Here is a 20,551-nt window from a genome sequence, read left to right as displayed (position 1 = left end):
CTTAGTGTCTCTGGTTTTATGTTGAGGTCTTTAATCCACTTGGATTTGAGTTTTGTACAAGGTGACAAATATGGGTCCAGTTGCATTTTTTTACACATAGACATCCAGTTAGACCAGCACCATTTGTTGAAGATGCTATCCCTTTTCCATCGAATGGATTTAGCTTCTTTGTCAAAAATCAAATGACCATATGTGTGTGGATTCATATCTGGGTCTTCGATTCGATTCCACTGATCAACCAGCCTGTTGCTGTGCCAGTACCATGCTGTTTTAATTACTATTGCTTTATAGTACAGTTTGAGATCAGGTATGGAGACTCCTCCAGAGCACCTTTTATTGTACAAGATTGTTTTAGCTATTCTGGGTTTTTTGTTTTTCCATATGAAGTTCAGAATTGAACTTTCAATGTCTTTAAAAAATTGTGTAGGTATTTTGATAGGGATTGCATTGAATCTGTAGATTGCATTTGGTAGGATGGCCATTTAAATCTATCTGGTGCTATCTCAGAAAAATGGGAATAGGGCTTCCTCAAGACCCAGCTATTCCACTCCTTGGAATATATCCAGAAGATGCTCCAGCACACAACAAGAAAATTTGCTCAACCATGTTCATAGCAGCCTTATTCATAATAGCCAGAACATGGAAACAGCCGAAGTGTCCCTCAATAGAAGAATGGATAAAGAAACTGTGGTACATATACACTATGGAATACTATTCAGCTATTAAAAACAAGGACTTCCCGAAATTTGTGGATAAATGGATTGAGCTAGAAATGATCATAATGAGTGAGTTAACCCAGAAGCAGAAAGACTCAAATGGTATATACTCACTTATATCTGCATATTAGCCCAAGGGGCATGTCCCACGAAAGCCTTCACTTACCAGGAAACTGAGACAGAGGAGAGGACATTCTAGTGGGATTCTAGATGAGAGAATCATGGGAGAAAGGCAAAGTAGAAGGACCCAGAGGGTCCTAGAAGCCTACAAGTAGAACATTATGATAGGCAGATTTGGGCATAGGGATCCCGCTCAAACTAAGGCACCAGCCAAGGACAATACAGGCGGTAAACCTTAAACCCCTACCCAGATCTAGCCAATGGACGGAACACTCTCCACAGTAGAGTGGAGAGTGGGATATTACTTTCTCACATACTCTGGTGCCTCACCTTTGACCATGTCCCCTGGAGGGGGAGACCTGATGGCACTCAGAGGAAGGACAGCAGGTTACCAAGAAGAGACTTGATACCCTATGAACATATAGAGGGGGAGGTAATCCCCCTCAGGAACAGTCATAGGGGAGGGGAGTAAGGGGAAAATGGGAGGGAGGGAAGAACGGGAGGATACAAGGGAAGGGATAACCATCGAGATGTAACAAGAATAAATTAATAAAAAAAAAAAAAGAAAGAAAAAAAAAAAGAAAAAAGAAAAAAAAATTTGTGCTATACTTGCACCTCAGGGAATTGGACCACGCACACTAGTGTGGTCAACCTACTAGGGGCCTCAATCGCAAGGAAAACAAACTCTCCCTCCCCAGAAGCCATCAGCTGTCCACAGCACCTCAGTTAGGGTTCGAGGGTTCATGAGTGTCTCTGTCCTTCATGCTGGCAAGTTTATCGGCTCCATCTTGTGCAGGTAAGCACATGTGTTCTCATGACTGCAGGGCCTTGTCATGTCCAGGAAGAAGATAGTACTTTGTTCCAGTCCTCCTGACCTCTGCCTCTTACAACCTTTTCAAACCCTCTTCCCATGACAGTCCCTGAGCCTTGAGGGAGAAGTGGAATATAGATCTTCCGTTTGTGACTGAGCCATCCACAGTCACTTGTTTGCTGAACTTGAACCAGTTTTGAGTTCCTGTGTCAGCCACTGTCCACTGCACAAGGAAATTTCTTGGAGGAGGTCTGAAAGCTGTACTAGTCTGTGTATAGAGAAATAAATTCAGAAGGGAGTTTGATATTTATTAAAGCTATTTTTATAAAACTGTGTTTGGTTTCTCTCTTAACCTGGCTATCAGACAAATAATTGAGAATCTTTTTTTTTCCATTTTTTAATTATTATTAATTTATTCTTGTTACATCTCAATGGTTATCCCATCCCTTGTATCCTCCCATTCTTCCCTCCCTCCCATTTTCCCCTTATTCCCCTCCCCTATGACAGTTCCTGAGGGGGATTACCTCCCCCTCTATATGATCATAGGGTATCAAGTCTCTTCTTGGTAACCTGCTGTCCTTCCTCTGAGTGCCATCAGGTCTCCCCATCCAGGGGACATGGTCAGAGGTGAGGCACCAGAGTGTGTGAGAACATAATATCCCACTCTCTACTTTACTGTGGAGAGTGTTCTGTCCATTGGCTAGATCTGGGTAGGGGTTTAAGGTTTACCGCCTGTATTGTCCTTGTCTGGTGCCTAGTTTGAGTGGGACCCCTGTGCCCAAATCTGCCTATCATAATGTTCTACTTGTCGGCTCCTAGGTCCCTCTGGGTCCTTCTACTTTGCCTTTCTCTCATGAATCTCACCTCTAGAGTCCCGCTTCCTCAAGACCCAGCTATTCCACTCCTTGGAATATAACCAGAAGATGCTCCAGCACACAGCAAGAAAATTTGCTCAACCATGTTCATAGCAGCCCTATTCATAATAGCCAGAACATGGAAACAGCCTAAGTGTCCCTCAGTAGAAGAATGGATAAAGAAACTGTGGTACATATACACTATGGAATACTATTCAGCTATTAAAAACAAGGAATTCCCAAAATTTGTGGATAAATGGATTGAGCTAGAAATGATCATAATGAGTGAGTTAACTCAGAAGCAGAAAGACTCAAATGGTATATATTCACTTATATCTGCATATTAGCCCAACGGGCATGTCCCACGAAAGCCTTCACTTACCAGGAAACAGAGAATCTTTTATATGTGTTTAATAATAAATTTTGCAACATAGTAACTGAGCAGTTGTTACTCTATTCTTAACCCTCTAAACTAATTTGGCTTCCTTCCAGCATAAGTCTCAGTGATACTTTGTAGCTTTCCTGCTCCAGCTCCTCTCTCCTGATGTTTTCTTGACCTCTTTCTCATGGTTGAATCTCCTACTTCATCCTCCTGGCTGGCAGGAAGTCCAGCCCTATTCTCTCCCCTGCTCAGTGATTGGCTGTAAGCTCCTTTATTGCCACATCAGGAAACAATTGGGGAGTACTGTTTACATAGCATTGAGACAGGAGATTCTCAGAACAAGGATTGCAACCAGATATGGGGAGGGGTACAGAAATCAGTATTAGATTACACAATAAGCTTATGCCTACAGATACTGTATCCATTTAGCAGGAAAGGAACAGTAGGTTTAGCCCTGGGGACCTGTAAGGCCACTAATCTTGGCTTCTCAGCCAAATTTGCAGTGTCACACATGCACTTCCTCCAATGGAGCAAATGTTAGGATGTAAGCAAATACTTTATGTTTGGATTTAGTATCTATACTTATTAATTGTACCCATATTAAAAGATAAGCAATGGAGTTAGATACCATAGAATTATTTTTTAAATAAAAACATACTGTGGAAAATTCCACTTAAATAAAATGTTCTTCACCTCTTAATATTCACAAAATTTTGTAGTAGATTAAAACATCACTCAGTGTCAGCAAAAAATGATATTATTCAATCAGCAAAGAGAGGTTGATTTTTAAAAACTGAATATAAACCTACTTTGAAAACATCATAGAAATACTTTTTTTTTCTTTTTCTTCTTTTTTTCTTTCTTTACTTACTGCAAGCAGCTTTATATCCAGCATCTGGATGCATGTGGCTTATTTTTGCTCTGGTTAAATGTCTGTAAATCAAAAAGTATAGAGAAGTAACTATGGTTAAATGTCTGTAAATCAAAAAGTATAGAGGAGTAACTATGCACATATTAAGAGTTCTGATTAAAATTTGTGAATTATTTTCAGTAATGTATTTACTGACTGGACTTTCTTTAAATACTACTTTAAGTTGCTGGCACATAATCATCCTTCTTTTTCACATGCTATAATTAATTCTTCAGTAGGAAAAGCACTGGTCAAATGTTCAATATTTATCAGTCTCACAGTATGTTATGAAATTGCTTTGCAGAAATAACTATTTTTACCCCATCAGTTGCCAAGTTTTCTTTGTAGTAGTCTCACTGGCCTCCAAAATGGCATACATGATTAAAAAATATGTGGTATATTCGTAAAATAGAGGGAGAAATGGAGAACAAAACTTTCGGTATTTTGTCAGCCACCCCAGCACTTATACAGGATATCTTCATGCATGGCTATGTGGGTATGCATGCGCGTTCCCCTCCCAACCGACACTTGCCTAGTGAACAATCTAGGAGAATTTGTCTCAAATCTGCAATTCCTTGAAAAATATGAATGCAAGTACTTAAATATTGTATATTCACAACACACTGTCTCATTTGTATTTTCTCATGTGTTGCATGTTCTATATTTAAGCAATTACTATAAAAACACTAGAATAACGATTTATTTGCTGTGTCACATTGTCTTACTGATCGTCTTTTTAAAAAATTTAAACAATAGATCATCAAGAAATTACTTATTAGGTAGCCACTGAAGGCATTAATATTATAATTCATCAAGACAAGATAGTATAATTTTCCTCTTTTATATTATTTCATAACTAAGATGTCCTTGCATACCCACCACTAGCTGTTATAAACTGTGCATGTGTATGTCCACAGTGACAAAACTATGGACTAAGAAACCATTCTTCCTTTGTGATATTTTATTGTTACGTAAATCAGTTTCTGAAATGTTCATAGTTACTTAATGCTTCATCGTTTACTACAAATGTAAGAAAATTAAAATAGTGGGATTTCTTTATGTGACAGCCAAAGAAGAACACACATGTAATATTATATGTATGCATATATAAAACATTTAGAATCATCTTTTTAATTTTTATGCTTATTTTTATGCAGATGGGAGTTTTGCCTGCATATGTTTGTATGTTGTGTGCATGCACAGAAGATAGCATTGATCACCTCAAACTGATGCAAGAGAAAGTTGTGAACCAAATGCCGATGCCAGGAATGGAGTCTGGGTCCTTTGGAGGACCACTCAGTGCTCTTCATGGGTAAGCCTTTCTTCTAGACCCTAGTATATCTTTATAATTATCTAATAAACATATTTGGGGACCAGGAGATGGCTCAGTATGTAAAGGTGCATATCGTCAAATTTGATGGTCCCGGGACTCATAAGGCAGAGAGAACACACTGCTTACAAGCTGTCCTGTAACCACCACACATGTGTCACAAAACATGCATGCTCTTCTCCAGAATAAACAGATGTAATAGGCATATTTTCTGCTTAAATGGCTGCGAAGGCATTCTCGAAATATTGCATTTACTTATACGTTGTTAGTTTAGATTGTCTCGAAATGGCATTTTATTTAATATTTATAAAAATCTTTTTCTTTGAACAGCGATATTAAACCAGCTTTTGTAGATGGGATTTAGTTCTCTGAACCTTCAGATACTGAACACCAGAACCCCACAGCTTCTAATTAGCTTCACAATTGGAATACCAGCTTGACATTTGCATTTGGAATTTGGGAACCAAGAGCCATTAGTGATTCAGCGGGTCGAGTGATTTTCTACTTCTAATGCCACAGAGGATATTCCGCAACTGCTGAAAATCCTTACACTGGAAATTGTATTATTAACTTGAAATCTACTGTTATGGTTGTGGAGCCAGTAAGAGCCGCTCTCTGTGGCACTGTTGTGAGGTCAGCATCAGGCCTTTGTGGTCTGAATTGGGTATCATCTATGTATCTGGTACCATCTCTGTATCCAGTATCATCTATGTTCTTCTCCTTCCGTACTGAGGATAGAAGAGTTGGGTTTTCTGTGGTTTGGGAATCCTTTGGAGAAAGTTGCTGGGTTATCTTTATAACGAGTGTGTAACAGTCAAAGTGTAAGTTCTCTCTCTGTTTCCCACTGTGTCACCCCCAGACTAGCATCCCTCTTGGTGCAGAACTTGGCATATTTCAAGGTGGGATCAAGACAGTGGAGTGCAGCTAAGTTCGACCTTTCCACACCCACCTCCCGGGAACTGCTACGCTCTGACACCTACCCTTGGGAAACAGAGTTAAACCCTCACAGTCACCTTCAGTGTCCACAGGAGTTTTTTCTCAGTTGTATTCACTGTGAAAAGTGAATTAGCACAGAGGATACTAGACCCCGTTCCCAAGGTCCCTGGTGACCCGGATCCAAAGTATGCCTTGGAGGGAAACTGACCCTGGAACTTTCCAGTCAACTGGGCACAGTGATGTAGCATGGTACTGGCCTCACAATTAAATAGTTCAAGTGTCACCCAGCTCACAGTCTTCTTGAGACACACCAGAAAATTCTGGTGGTAGCTTACACTGCTGCTGAGCTACAGCTCCCTCAGAGTCCAGCCGGTGGTGTCACTCACTGGTGAAGGCTTAGCATCATGGGTGAATCTGGTAATCCCAGAGCTTGGAAGATGGGCAGGCAGGAAGGCTGGAAACTCCATAATGAACTTGAGGTCATCCTGGGCTACAGGAGATCCTAGGGAGGGGAAGAGGAAGGAAGAAGAGAAGGAGAAGGAAAGAAGTGGAAGGAAATGAAAGGGAGAGAAAGGAAGTGACAAAGGGCAAAAGAGAACTGAAGTCCACACCACACAGAGGCCTTAGCCAGGAGAGTGGTGGACTCTGGACTTAGGGTCACAGAGAGATGAGCTGGGGCCTTCTTTCTGTTTTAGAACAACCTTCGTTGCTCCCTCCCTGTTCGCACTCTGTCTTCATGGTTAATTTTCTATTCTGACATACTATTTCCAACGTGAAGAATAAAACATTAGAGCACATTTTTCAACTGATGTGAGATGCTGCGTTACTTGGCGATGGCTCTGTAGAACAGAAGGACCATGATGCTAGGGTGTCAGGCACCTGGTTACATTTTTCTATTCCAAGGGAAATTGTTGCAGGATGTTTGATCCCAATGTGATCCCTGAGATTGTGAGCCATAAAAACCTGCCTTTGATCCCTGAGACTGTGAACTGTAAAACCTTGTCTTTTTTTTTTTTTAAGCAAGGTTGAGCCCTAACACATACCTTTAATCTGTACACAGGGTTTAATAAAGTTAACCCTAGGTCAGGAGGCAGAGCAAGAAACCAGCTGGCAGGGATTAAAGAGCAGGAAGGACTTTGAGTTGAGGGGTATTTAAGACACTGAGTGTGTAGAAGTAGAAGGTCTTTTTAGTGCTTTAGCTTTTAGCTCTTTGGCTCTCAGGCTTGTAGACTCTTGGCTGTCTACCTCTTGAGCTCCTCAGCTCCTTGACCTTTGGCTTTTTTGGGCTTTGAGCTAACAAGCCTTTGATCCTGTTTTTTGTTTTGTTTTTGTTTTGTTTTTGGTCTTTTCTTCCTGGGCAGTCAGCTGAGCTAGTGAGCCTTTGGGAGCTTCTCCACTGGTATGTGAGCTGAGAAGGAAGGTCAGCTGGATGCTTTCTCTGCCTCTCTGAGCTAGCAGGTTTTCCACCACAGTATCTGGCTCCCAAGTCTTCATTGGTAAAATAGAATGACCTGAGGTTTTCAATTAAAACAACAGAAAAAAATTAAATATTTTCCTCATAGCATCTCTGAGGTGAAGAACACTATGCTGACATCTGACCAGAGTTCTGTGTCAGCTTCCCTTTGAGACACCTGCTCAGGCATACTGCGGCCACAGAAGCAAAGCTGCCAGGACATGCTGGAACAGCTTGCAAAACCAAGGACAAGACACTCTTCTAGCTGCACACTGAGTCCCAACCTACCAGGAATGGTGGGGTGACAGGAGAAGGATGCCCAGACTCATCTGGGAATGAGGGGGTGGAGGGTCTTGATCTATGGCCTCAGTTGCTGCTGAGAACACTGGGGGTGCATGTTCACTTTGTTTGTAATAAGTACAAATGGCCACTCCCACATGTGGATCTAAATAACACGAGTGGAAAGAACTCTCTTGGTAGAAGAGACAGAGTTGCTAAATTAATAAATTAGTCAGTGATACAATTAGTGTCTTGTGCTATAACTGGCTGTTGCTTCACAGTCCATGGGTTTCAGCCTGAATGCTTTGCCATTCTTTGTCGCCAAGGCCTAACTATCCAGCTAGTTGGACCTTGGACTGTTGTCTTTTGTAGAGATTTAAGAAACTATTTTAATTTTCCAAGAAGCAGGATGTATCCTAACAAATCTTTTCTAAACTTTAATACAGAGCCAATGTTGGTGCTGAGGTGGCTCTTTTATGACCAGGATGAAATGGAGGCAGACGAGGAAGAAAGCGCACTGTTGCTCCCTGAGAGGACAGTGACATAGACATGGCCTTACATTCTATCAGGGATCCAAGTGGCACTCTGAGAAACACGGCTAGGACACCAGTAATTGCATGTACTCTTGGTCTTCCGTTCTAGAAGTTACCATTGTGTTAACTATGATAAGAATTTATTGAAGGCTGAGGAGATGGATCAGCATAAGACTCTGAGTTCAAGTCTCCAGCACCTGTAGAAGATAGCTAGGCACGGTTGCACATGTGCCTGTAACTCCAGAATTGGGTGGGGATGGGGAAAAGAGGGTCCTTGAGATTTCCTGCCTTTCTCCAAATATAGTGACAGACCCTATGTTAATGGAGTAAGATGAAGAGTGGCAGAGCAGGAGCCCCACATCGTCCTCTGACCTCTGCATGTGCACAGGCTTGTGACTCTTCCACAAACATGGTTCTACACCGCACACGCATACGACACATGCATAGACATAGCAAAAAGTTCCTCAGAGTTCTGTCTACTAGCCTTGTAAGATTTTTTTTTCTGTTTTTGCTGTTTTTGCTGTTTTATTCATCAAGGTATAATTTATGTAAAGTAAAATGTGCAAAGCTGGTGTTTGCCTCTTAGTGTTTACTTACGACACACCCACACTCCCTGAACCAACTTACAGCACTCAGGACTGGTTGAAAAAGTCCCTGGCACTGCCTCTCGCCACAGGCTTTAGGCACGCACTCTTGTACACAGCCCACAGATCTTCTGTTTTGCTGCCAAGGAGCAGCCCACTGCAGTATGCTTATAGCTTTCCAACTGAGACATTTGAAGGATTCCATTTTATGCTATTGTGAATTAAGCTACACAGACATTCTCCTACATGTGTGTTTATTCCTCCTGAGCACGTGTCCCTGAAAATGGATATAACGCCAGGTATAATTTTTGCATTCTTCTCAATTGTTGTCATTGCTGAGAGAATTTGACACGTTTTACACACCTACCAGCCAGAAATGAAAATCCCATGTTCTCTGCTTCCCAGCTCTCAGTGTTATACGTGGTGCTGTTTCTTCAGTTAGACAAGAGACGTAGAGATGCTTAATTATGACTGCCCCTGCTATTTTGACGTCAAAATAACGACCACACTATTTTGTGTATGGAACTGCCTGCCTCTGGAATTTTAAACGCAATTTAAAAACTGTATTCTTAAGTCTCTGTATAAGCCCAGGTGCCTTGCAGAGAGGAAGCAACCATGTCATCTTGCCTAGCTACACAGGAGCTCACTACCTTGTCCCATGCTCACTTCTGTAGGCTTGCTTTGGTGGCTTCTCTCATAGCCATGGTGAAAATCTTGTCTCCAGTCTGATCCTGGGTTTAATTATTAGCTGTTATACCACAATATAAAAGGAAGATCTTGCTAAGATTATTTCATCACTTTTTTGTTGTTGTTGTTTTTGTTTGTTTACCAGTGGTGGTTATAATTAAAGTCAACATTACATACATATGCTGTATCTTATCTTGCTACAAGCTACAGTCACCTGAGAATAGGGAACTTCAACTGATAAAATGTCTCCATCAGATCTAGCTGTAGGCCAGTTTCTTAATTTGGGATTGGTGGGAGGGGTCCTAGCCCATTGAGGGTGGTGCAGTCCCTGGGCTGGTGGTCCTGGGTTCTATAAGAAAGCAGGCTGAGAAGCCAGTAAGCACATCCCTCCATGGCCTCTGTCTCCAGGTCCCTGCTTGGGTTCCTGCCTTGATTTCCTTCTGTGATGAACAAGGATGGGGAAGCATAGCAAAACAAATTCTTTTCTCTCCAAGTTTCTGTTTTGTCATAGTACTAGTCACCCTAACTATAACATATGCCCAATGGTTCTTAGATTCTCCCTTCTCCCTTCATTATCCTATCACCTGATGGGAATTTCCTTTTTTCTTGTGGAAATCAACATTGACAATGAGTCTTGTGTCCATAGCTCAATCTGTCTGGAGCTTCCTTAACCCTTAACTTCGAAAACCAAATAATAATGGTGGGGCTCACATCGCAATTATTTTGCAAAACTTATCAGTTCAAGGATCAATAGAATGCTGAAGTTACATTTCCACCTAATTTTCCACCCGTGCTAATTCCATCATCCTTGTGGGAGGTCAGTGGCTCAAATTCCCACCATGTGTTGGGACCTGCTCTATCTCAATACATGGTTGTGGTTTTATCTTTTTTTTCCCCTTTTGTGGTGGTTATTGTTCTAATATTTGTGATTTTGGAGACTCTACAAGCCGGATGTGGTGGTAGAAGGTTGTAATCTCAGCATCTTAGAAGTCGAGACAGTTGATTACTGTTTGGAGGACCGCCTTGCTAACAGAGCAAGATTCTGTCACAAAAGAAGCAAAGATAGTCTCTCTCTCTCTCTCTCTGGAAACCCACTGTCCACACTGATCAAGGGATCAGATAGGCCATCTTCACTTTCGTTCCCATCCTCCAGTCCCAATTCCTCAGTCTCATCCCCAGTCCCACGGTAGACCACCACCAGGGACCTGTCTTCTCTCTGTCTCTTCTCTGTGCACTCTACAGATCCTCAGAGCAGACCCAGCTTTCCTCCCCTGTGGACCCTCTCAGGCTCCCACACCTCCAGCTCACTGACATTCCAGCATGTTTGCTCCCAACACCTAGAAACCTGTTCTACTGGGGCCCTCAGTGGCTACACCTAGCAGTGATGCAGAAGCGCTCCCTACCTGGAAAGTCACAAACACTACACACTCTCCAAGAAGAAAGAGAAGAAACCCAGGTCAGAGGCACAGAGGAAGATTTCCCTGCACTGAGCACAGAGGTATCTGTCAAGGTACAAGAAGCATACAGAATGCCAAATAAACTGGACCAGAGAAAGACACATAATGATCAAAACACTAAACACAGAGAAAAGAACAAATATTAAAAGCTGCGAAGGGAAAAGAGCAAGTAACATATAAAGGTAGACCTATTAGAATACCACCTGACTTTTCAATGGAGGCTCTAGAAGCCAGAAGTGCCAGGACAAACGTGCTGCAGACTCTAAGATAGCACAGATGCCAACCTAGATCATAATACTCAGCAAAGTTTCAATTCCAAAAGATGGAGAAAGAAAGATGCTCCATGATGAAACCAAATGTAAGCCATGTCTATTTCTAAAGTTAGCTCCACAGAAGGGGATAGAAGAAAAACTTCAACCTGAAGAGGTTTAACCACACCCAAGAAAACACAAAGAATAGATAATCTCAGATCAGCACATCAAAAGTGTATGGGAGGGACACACAAAAATGAGGAGCCCTTCTATGGCACACACATGGCATACACATGGCACGTGGACTAAGAACGAAGTTAGAGAAGCAAATTGTACTATGAAAAACAACATGATCTTATCATAAAGACATACATGAATTTACTTGGAGACCCAGACACAAGTGCACACATCAATTGACACGTGAGTTTTGGTCGTGAAGCAAGATAGAAATACACACTGGAAAAAAAGACAGTATCTTCAATGAATGGTGCTGATCAAACTAGATGTTTTCTCATAGAAGGATGCAAATGGATGCATATCTAATACTCTGCACAAAACTCAAGCCCAGATGGACAATACGCAGAGAAGGAGGGACCTTGGACCACTCAATCCTAAATGGGATGTCTCCATCAATCCCTTTCCCTCATAGCTCAGGGTACTCTGTAGAAGAGAAGATAGAAAGATTGTAAGAGACAGAGGTGTTGGAGGATGTCAAAGAAATAAGGCTTTCTAAACACAGCAGGACAGACACAGAGTGAACTCACAGAGACTGTGGCAGCAGACACCAGGCCTACACGGATCTGCGTCTCCTGGGGTCCCAGTGCTGAGAGGAGACAATGAGAAAGCCCATGTCTCTAACCCAGAGGTTATCTCCAATTGATAGATGCTTATAAATAAAAAAATTATTTTCTCCAACAAAGTCTCATTGGGTATACAAACTGCATTTAAAGGCAGGAAGCCATGCCCAACACTACATAGTCAACACAGAATGAATGGCATTTTGGGAAGTTCTTTGGTCATAATGCCTTATTAGGACCTTTCCCCTATTTAAAAACCATTGTACAGGCCTTTTGTGTATTTATTATAGTCTCTGGTTTTGTGTTTTTATGACGCTTTGTGTTTGTGAATGTGTGTCTCTGCAGCTCTATTTCTGTTTCTTTGCTTTACCTTTTGCTCTATTTTTGTTTGTTTCTTTTATCTAGTTTTATTTTATTATTTTTTAGATTCATGTCTGTATCCCCTTGAGAGAGAGAGGGAGAAAGAATGGGTATAGATTTGGGTGGATGGAAAAGAGTAGAAGAGCTGGGGAGGACTGGGGGAAAGAAAATCATAATCAGAATGTCTTGTATTAAAATCTGTTTTCAATTAAAAAAAATGAAACAAAGACAATTATTAAAATGTCCAGTCTCACAGCAGGTTGCATTTTGGAGGATGCTCTAGACATGCTAGAAAAGAGTTTGTATTCTTAATATTGGGATGCAGTGGTTTGCACACATTGACTACAACAGATCTGTTAACCAATAAACTCTACTGATTTCTGTCCAAAAATTTGATATATTACAGACTGAAATAAATTGAAATATTTTCCTGTGTATTGTGAGTTTTTCTATTGATGTGTTTCAAAGGAATATGACAAGTACATAAATTAAGAGTAACCATGCTTTTCTAGTTGACCATTTGTTTTGCAAGGTCACCTTTTACCATTTACGTTGCTTCTTGCTAGAAAATCACCCATGATACCCATAAAACTATGTGGACTTTTTTTTTGATGGTTTCACAGTATACGTCTTTAGACTTTCAACCTTTCTATGCATTTGAATTAAGGTTTACTTCTTAGGGCGGTAGGCATGTGTGCCCTGATTTTGTAAATGCAGTGAACTGTACTTATCTCCCCTCAGACTCCCTCTTCTCTCTCATACTAGGAAGGTGTTGACCTCATTAAGTGTAAGTGGCAGTAGAGGTCATGTCTCAGTCAACCAATGAAGCAAGCTATTAGAGACAGGTCCAGATGACTGAACCAGAGAAATACCGGCCGTCCCTCCCAGAAATATGTCCGTATCCATAAAATTGGCCACATCAGGGTTCTTGCCTCCTCTAGGACCTTTAGGATGTATTCACAGCTCTTCTGTTACACCATTAGGAAATGCCCTATAGCTAGATAGTGTCCTCTTTGTGGTGGTTTGAATAAACATGACCCCCATAGTCTCATGTGTTTGAGTGCTTGGCTCATAGGGAGTGGCAATATTTGGAGGTGTGGCCTTGTTGGAGGAAGTGCACCACTCTACAGGTAGCCTTTAAGGTCCGCTATGCTCAAGCTACATTCAGTGTGGCTCACACTTCTGCCTGAAGATATAGAACTCTCAGCTCCTTCTCCAGCACCATGTCTGCCTGCACACTGCCATGCTTCCCACCATGACGATAATGGGCTAAAGCTCTGAGACTGTAAGCCAGCCCCAATGGAATGCTTTCCTTTATAGGAGTTGCCATGATCGTGGTGTCTCTTCATAGCGATAGAACCCTAACTAAGATACCACTCAAGTTGTCTGCCCCAGACAAGTTGTCACAGGATTTTTGGGACACAGGATGCAAGTTCCTTCTACAGACAAGGAACAGTAACACCAAACAGAAGGAAACCCAGGTTTATAAAAGAAACACTATTACAGCTAAAATTACATATTGCCCTTCACATAGTGGTAGCGGGGGACTTCAATACCCAACTCTTACCAATAGGCAGGCTATAAAGACAAAGGCTTAGGGAGTTAAGTGGTCCATTTAAATTGGGTACTAACATCTGCTAACATATCAGAGTCCTGTTTATATCAAAGGATGCCCATCTTTCACAGTCTAAAGGTGGCAGAGCAGAATGCAGCTGGCCCCATATTTCATCCACCCATATGATTTACTTTTGTGTTTTGTTTCAGTGGTATTAGCTAAATAACCGAGTTCTACAAGAGCTGTGCTGACGGATCCCTGGTTCTCAGACCCTGACTTGAGTTGAAATCTAAGCTTGCCTTTTTTCATGGGCAAGTATTTAAGTACATCACAGGAAGACCCATCCCACACTTTGTCCTCATTGTTCCTGTTGCAGCAGTCAAGTGCCGTAGCCACTTAGGATTCCACAGTGGTTGCAGCAGGTCTCAGTCCACCACAGTCACCACAGAGAATAAACCAATTAATTATGATGCCCTTGCATGGCACAGCTTTTGGCCCCTGGTGCTCACCTTCAGAGTCTGCCCGTGTACTCAAGCTGAGGGAGAAACTGAACTATTTCTGAAACACTGGCTTTTTATCTTATGCTTGCTTGTTTGTTTTTTGTATGTATGTGTACATGTGCCAAGGTATGTTTTTGTAGGTCAGAGGTCAGCTTTCCAGTACTCACACATGTCTTTCCACCATGTAAGTCCTAAGGACTGAACCTACATCCTCAGACATGGCAGCAGACACCTTTAGCATTTAAGCACAAAAATATTGTCATTATAGGACAATATTATGGGCTGCTTTTTGAGGCTTATTCCGCAGTAGTGAGGATGTAGGGAGTAGGGAGAGCTTGCTCCTCTTGCAGAGGACCAGAGTTCTGTTCCCAGGACCACTGGGACTCAGTGACTGGCTGACAATCTCCAGGTTCAGTGAGAGTCAAAAAAGAAAAAGAAAAAAGAAAACCCTCAGGTATAAAGAAAGGCCTCCAACATTGATGCCTTACAGTCACAAGTGTCTATTTACACATGCACCACAGACATATGTGCACACACCAACATCCACAGGTACATGTGCAGCACACATACAGAATTGGAGAGACAGAAAGAGAAGGGAGAAGGGGAAGAGAAGGGAGGAAGGGAGGGGGAGAGAGACCAGAGGAGACGAAGTGGGAGAAAGAGGAAGATGATGAAGAAGAGGAGGAAGAAAAAGAGAAGGGGCATTTGTTGTGAAGGGCTATATCTGAAGAGCTGATACAGGCAAGGCTTGCTTCACGAACTATCTCAAACTGTAGGGTCCAGTCATCGGCACAGCACTAGCTTAGGAACTGAATGTACCCACTCTTCTTTGATCTTCTTTTGTAGACCTAGCACGCCAAATGCACTCAGTCCCCAGAGCCAACATGGGAACAAGATACAGTATTATACGTGAGGGCACTTGGCAGATTATAAAGCAGTCTGTGTTTATTGCATGGCTATTAAGAAAGCCAATTTTATTGCCTAATTTAAACAAGGCAATTCCTTTAGAAAGACTTCTCCCTTGTAATGTTAATTTATTTTAGCACAAGGAAAACAAGGACATAATATGAGTATTTTTACTAATCAATTTGTAAGTAAATTACAGATAAACTTAACATGTTCATGAATTAACAAAGAGCTGGTGGAGACCAGCAGGAAGAGATGGAAAATTTTGTGTATAATGAAAGAGAAATAGATGGGTCCCTTTGCTTTCCTCAGAGCTACACAGATTCTTGTTTGTACTAATTCATGTTTAACATTCCACATTGTGTGTTCCATCCTATGTGAAGAGAAGCCTCTAGAAGCTATGATGAGGAAGGAAGAGAGGCAATCTCAAGGTGTTTACATGGCAGGCATCCACCAGCCTTGACCCCTCCCCCTGGAGAGTACTACTCCCACAGTCAATAGAGATAAAAGAAATTAAAAATTAAAAAGAAGGAAATCATTTCTCTCTGCATAGTGCAAGTAATCATGATAGAATGGGAGGAGGACCTGGGGGAACGTGTCCAGTTCATCGTCAAAATTTGCCACAATCTATTACCTCTAATGAGGTAACATGCACCGATGACAACACTGATGGGTGACTAGCCATACGCCAGCACGTAGCAGGAAATAGTGTGGAATGTTCCAGTGAGAATCAGGGAAGAGAATCGGCGATGAAAATAAAACACTGTGTGAGGTAAGGGACAGCTGTACTCATTGTGGCCACTGTCAGTTAAGAGTGTACCTGTCAGTCACATCCACTCACGACAGTTACATAGCTATGTAACTGTGCTTCCTGCTAGCAGTTTAGCAAATTTGGTCCTCAGCACGAACAGTCAGACTCCATGTGAAATTACGATAGCTTGTAATAGGCAACTCAGGGTTTTATCTGTATAAACTTCTCATACAGTCTGAATTCCATTCTGTAAGGGTTTGTGGTCCCAGCTCCTAGGGACTAAGACAAATATTGGCTCAGGGGCAAACAGGTCAGGGCTTCAAACAAGACCTTTCCTCTGTATTGAGGTTTGCAAGAGGTGTGGTTGTGTCTGCTTTTGCTAGACTGAGAATAGCATTTGCTCTCCTGATGCTTAACTGTAGTCTCATCTACAATAATGAAATACTCTGTCATGAAAGCGGACAAGTTTAGAGGCCCCAAAAGTCTATGCCATGCATGTAAATGCAATCTGAAAGTGAATGCAAGCTGAGAGGCAAGGGCTGAGGTGTTGGCATCCAGACCCAAGCACCGTGTTAATACTGGGAAACTGTTTTGTTTTGTTTTGTTTTGTTTTAACTAGGAAAGAATTAAAACGAAGCACATATGTGTTGTTTATAGCACACCTCAGGCTGTCATATGAGATTTGCCATAACTAGAGAAATGCCATGCACTGTAGACAGGCAGCTGCAGTCAGCATTGACAGCCCAACATGGACAGCCCAGCATGGACAGCCCATCATGGACAGCCCATCGTGGACAGCCCAGCATGGACAGCCCAGCATGGACAGCCCAGCGTGGACAGCCCAGCATGGACAGCCCAGCATGGACAGCCCAGCGTGGATGGCCCAGCATGGACAGCCCAGCAGAGAACAGGCCATACAGTGGAAACCAAACTCCACCCTCAACAACCTTATGATGATGTAAGGGAAGAGGTGATGAGAGAGGCGGGAGAAATAGCTCCCTTGGTAAAGTGCTGGCCTTGTAGGCATGAGGATGTGAGCTCAATGTCCAGTACCCACATAAAAAGCCAGGCATGGCTTGCTGACCATACTTGGCAAGGTCTGGGCACATTCTAGACCCTTTCGTAAGGAAGGTGGGGGACATGTCTGAGGATACAAAAACCAAGGTTGTAATACAAGGGCATATGCATCCATACACATACATATATGCATATGTGTGTGCATGTTTGCATGTGCATACACACAACACACACACACACACACACACACACACACACACACACACGCACACGAGTAAAGAAAGAAATTCCAAAGGGAATTTCATTTCAAACCAGCACAGAGTGTATTGAGGAATGTTCAGACTGCGCAAACCCCATGATCATCACTTCAGTGAGTTTGCAATTGTCTTTTTCATTAAATAGCAGTAAGCTAATGAGAGCAGTTACACTGCAGAAAGAAATCTTAATCAGAACGAACAGGGGCCTTTGTTTGAACAAATGCTGAGTTTATATCTGAAGGAAAAAACAAAAGAATCCGCAGGACATAAAACATTAAGAAACGAGGCTGCTGTTGTGTTCGGGTGGAAATTATGGGGAAATAGTTAACTTCAAGCCCATCTTGGTGTATGACATCAAGAGGCCAAAAGCTGCAGCCCCTGCATCCCAGAGACCTCTCCTCATTAACAGCTGTGTGGTGGCCGTGTGATCTGTGTGTCACTTGACTGGACACCGAGAACCCAGATTGCATTTCTGAGCATAGCTAGGAGCGTGCTCCTTGACCCGGGATGACGGGAGCATTCGCATCAGCCGGCGCAGGAAAGCAAGCCTCTCCCATGTGTGCGGTGCTCCTGTGGGCAGCCTGTGGCTTCAGCGAGACAAAGCAGAGGAAGGATGGGTGTGTCCTTGTTCTTGTGGCTCTCTGCTTAAGTTGGCTCTTCTCATCTCTCCTTCTCTGTTCTTCACGATCAGGTTTACACCATTGGGTTCCCCGGGGTTCATAACGTTAAAGTCATGCTGAAATGCACTGTCCCTTTCCCTGGGCTCTAGCCCACAGATGCCTGGACCTCTAACTTACTGCATCACACACACACACACACACACACACACACACACACACACACACACACACACGTAATGGTACACATAAGTACCATTCAAGTGCCCATATACGCTCACACACTCCAGTTCCTCTGGAGGACCCTGACTAGTATAGAATTTTCTATCAGGAGTGGTTCTACACAAACACTTTTGACAAGGGTCTTCTGAGTTGGTTGTGGAGTTGGATATGCATTGTGTATTCTTGTTAGGCACAAAAACTCTAGCATCTGTGCTTCCAGCAGTAAAGAGTACACGGGCAATCCATGGCTCGGGCAACTTTTGAAGATACTGAACCCTCCACACTGGATGTCTCTTATCAGCCACCAGGAAGAAGTGAGTGGTTAAGTGAAGCAGCAAATCACATTTGCAAACAGTTGTGGAAAACTAAGAAGTACAGAGGCATCTTTTGCTCCACATGATATCACCACATGGCACAGTGAAAGACAAGGATGGTGGTCTGAGATTTAAACCCCAGCTCAAGTGCCACAGACATGGCCGAGGAGCTTGCATACATGTCCCGTTGCTCCTGGTTGCGGCTGCAAAGCACGTGGAGAACCTCAACCTGAGAACAGTTCAGTTGCAATGTGATTTGAGCTCCCAGTCTCACAAGCCCTATGCCATTAAAGTAACAGATTAGACTGAGGGGGAAAAAAATCAAAGATGTAGGACCAGTGTGGTAGGCATTGCCAGTTAGGCAGCCTAAGAGAGCAGCGTGGCAGACTTAGATTGTAGTGCGCATTTGTGACCACGGCAGACTGCGAGATGACTTGATCCAAAGGAGGTCAGAGAAGTGTGCTTACACACTGACATGTTCACAGCACCCCCGTATACAGGCAGCGCCTCTTTGCCATGTAGACACGTGCATTTTGCTGAAGCTACATTTATCATTGGTGGATAACTTGGTAACTTTTCACAGATAAACGGTACACACAACCATGATTTTGACCTCAGATAACTCTCTGCACTGAGTCCAGATAACCACACCTGTTGCTCTGAAGTCATTAACTTGCATCTTCGCCTGTCTGACATAATGGTGGCTCCTGACTGGAGCACCTTCTGATCTCCCTTAGATAATTCATGTCATCTGCATAGTAGACATAGGCAGAAGGCTCTCAGAACTTGTGATGACCAAGTTGACCTCTGTAGGTAGCTCATTTTAGCACTAGCAGCAGTTGAAATAAAGTTGTTACAAAAGCGAGGTGTGAATAAAACCAAGAGGGTATGAGGAGGACACATGCCTGCCTTGGTCAGCGCCCTGCACAGTGGAAGAACAGGCAGGTGCTATGGCAGGTCTTGCTGGCCTTCATTGCACTGCACACACACCATGTTCTTGTGCAAACATGGAATAGAAAACATACTCCAGCCTATTCTAGGTGGATTTTTATTTGGGCAGGTAGGTTCCTGTATATGCTGCATTTGTTTTCTGTTATACTTAAAACCATTTTGGGCATATTCTGATGGAAATAACACTTTTTCTAAGACACATCATTTGGCACATCTTCCTTAACTGTCAGTATTTGGACCACTGGTCAGCTTTATTTCTAAGTTCTCAATAAAGTCTCAGGACTTGCTGTAGGTTTTGACTCAGGTAGGTTTAATGCCCACAAAGATGCCAATTCACAGAACTAAAGAGCCTGATGTATTCTTAGTGTGCCACTGTGGGGCAGTCATCATAGGAGGGGGTGTGACGCCAGCTCACCGGTGGCTTTCCAGGAGGTCTGGAAGATGAAACGTGTGACTAGACTAGTTGAGGACTCAGTCCCCAGCCCTGTCATTTACTTCTGTCTGTGAGCTTAGACTTTTATTATTCTACCTACAAACGAGAGGACTTGAAGGACCTTAAGGCTGCATTATCCCGTGAATGTATTTCACACAGCGATTCATTCATTTTCTCTCCTTCAAAGTAACTCTTCTGCAGGCGGCTTTCTGTAGCTTTGTGTGGTGTGTCATTTCCTTTACTAAGGCACTCTGATTATTGAGACAAGATACAACACGACCTATTCAAGTCTATATACTTATTCAAAAATACATATATGTGTTGGAGATTGAGGTTTGTTGCCTTTGCATTTAAAACGCTCTTTCATTTCCAAGGCAGCATCGGCCCTGGGTTTGTGGTGGGTTAATCTATGTTAAGATAATTCTTTGGGAAATAAGGTTGGAAAATCATATCGAGAGCAATACTTCATCCTGAGCAAACCGAAGCGTTCAGGGCCACCCTGCACTCACACTCCTGGTGATGGGTGGGGATTCATTAAGGGTGTGCTGAGAGTCAGCGTACGCCCTCC

The 20,551-nt window shown here is 42.6% G+C and overlaps 1 protein-coding gene across 1 annotated transcript in view; it reads left to right on the top strand.

Moving 5' to 3' along the window:
- The window catches only part of LOC311593551 (uncharacterized protein), a 303,384-nt gene extending 286,470 nt beyond the window's left edge, over positions 1-16,914 (top strand). The window contains exons 6-7 of the mRNA XM_084774924.1: positions 4,951-5,105; positions 16,792-16,914. Of these exons, the coding sequence (XP_084631050.1) occupies positions 4,951-5,105; positions 16,792-16,867 (231 nt within the window). The 3' untranslated portion in view covers positions 16,868-16,914. The remainder of the gene's footprint in view (positions 1-4,950; positions 5,106-16,791) is intronic.
- Positions 16,915-20,551: the final 3,637 nt, after the last annotated feature.

Source organism: Acomys minous, assembly GCF_964271855.1.
Source record: "Acomys minous genome assembly, chromosome: 3".
In the NCBI taxonomy this organism is placed as follows: Eukaryota; Metazoa; Chordata; class Mammalia; order Rodentia; family Muridae; genus Acomys; species Acomys minous.
Note: the sequence above shows the minus strand (reverse complement) of the source record. Positions and strands in the feature narration are given on the sequence as shown.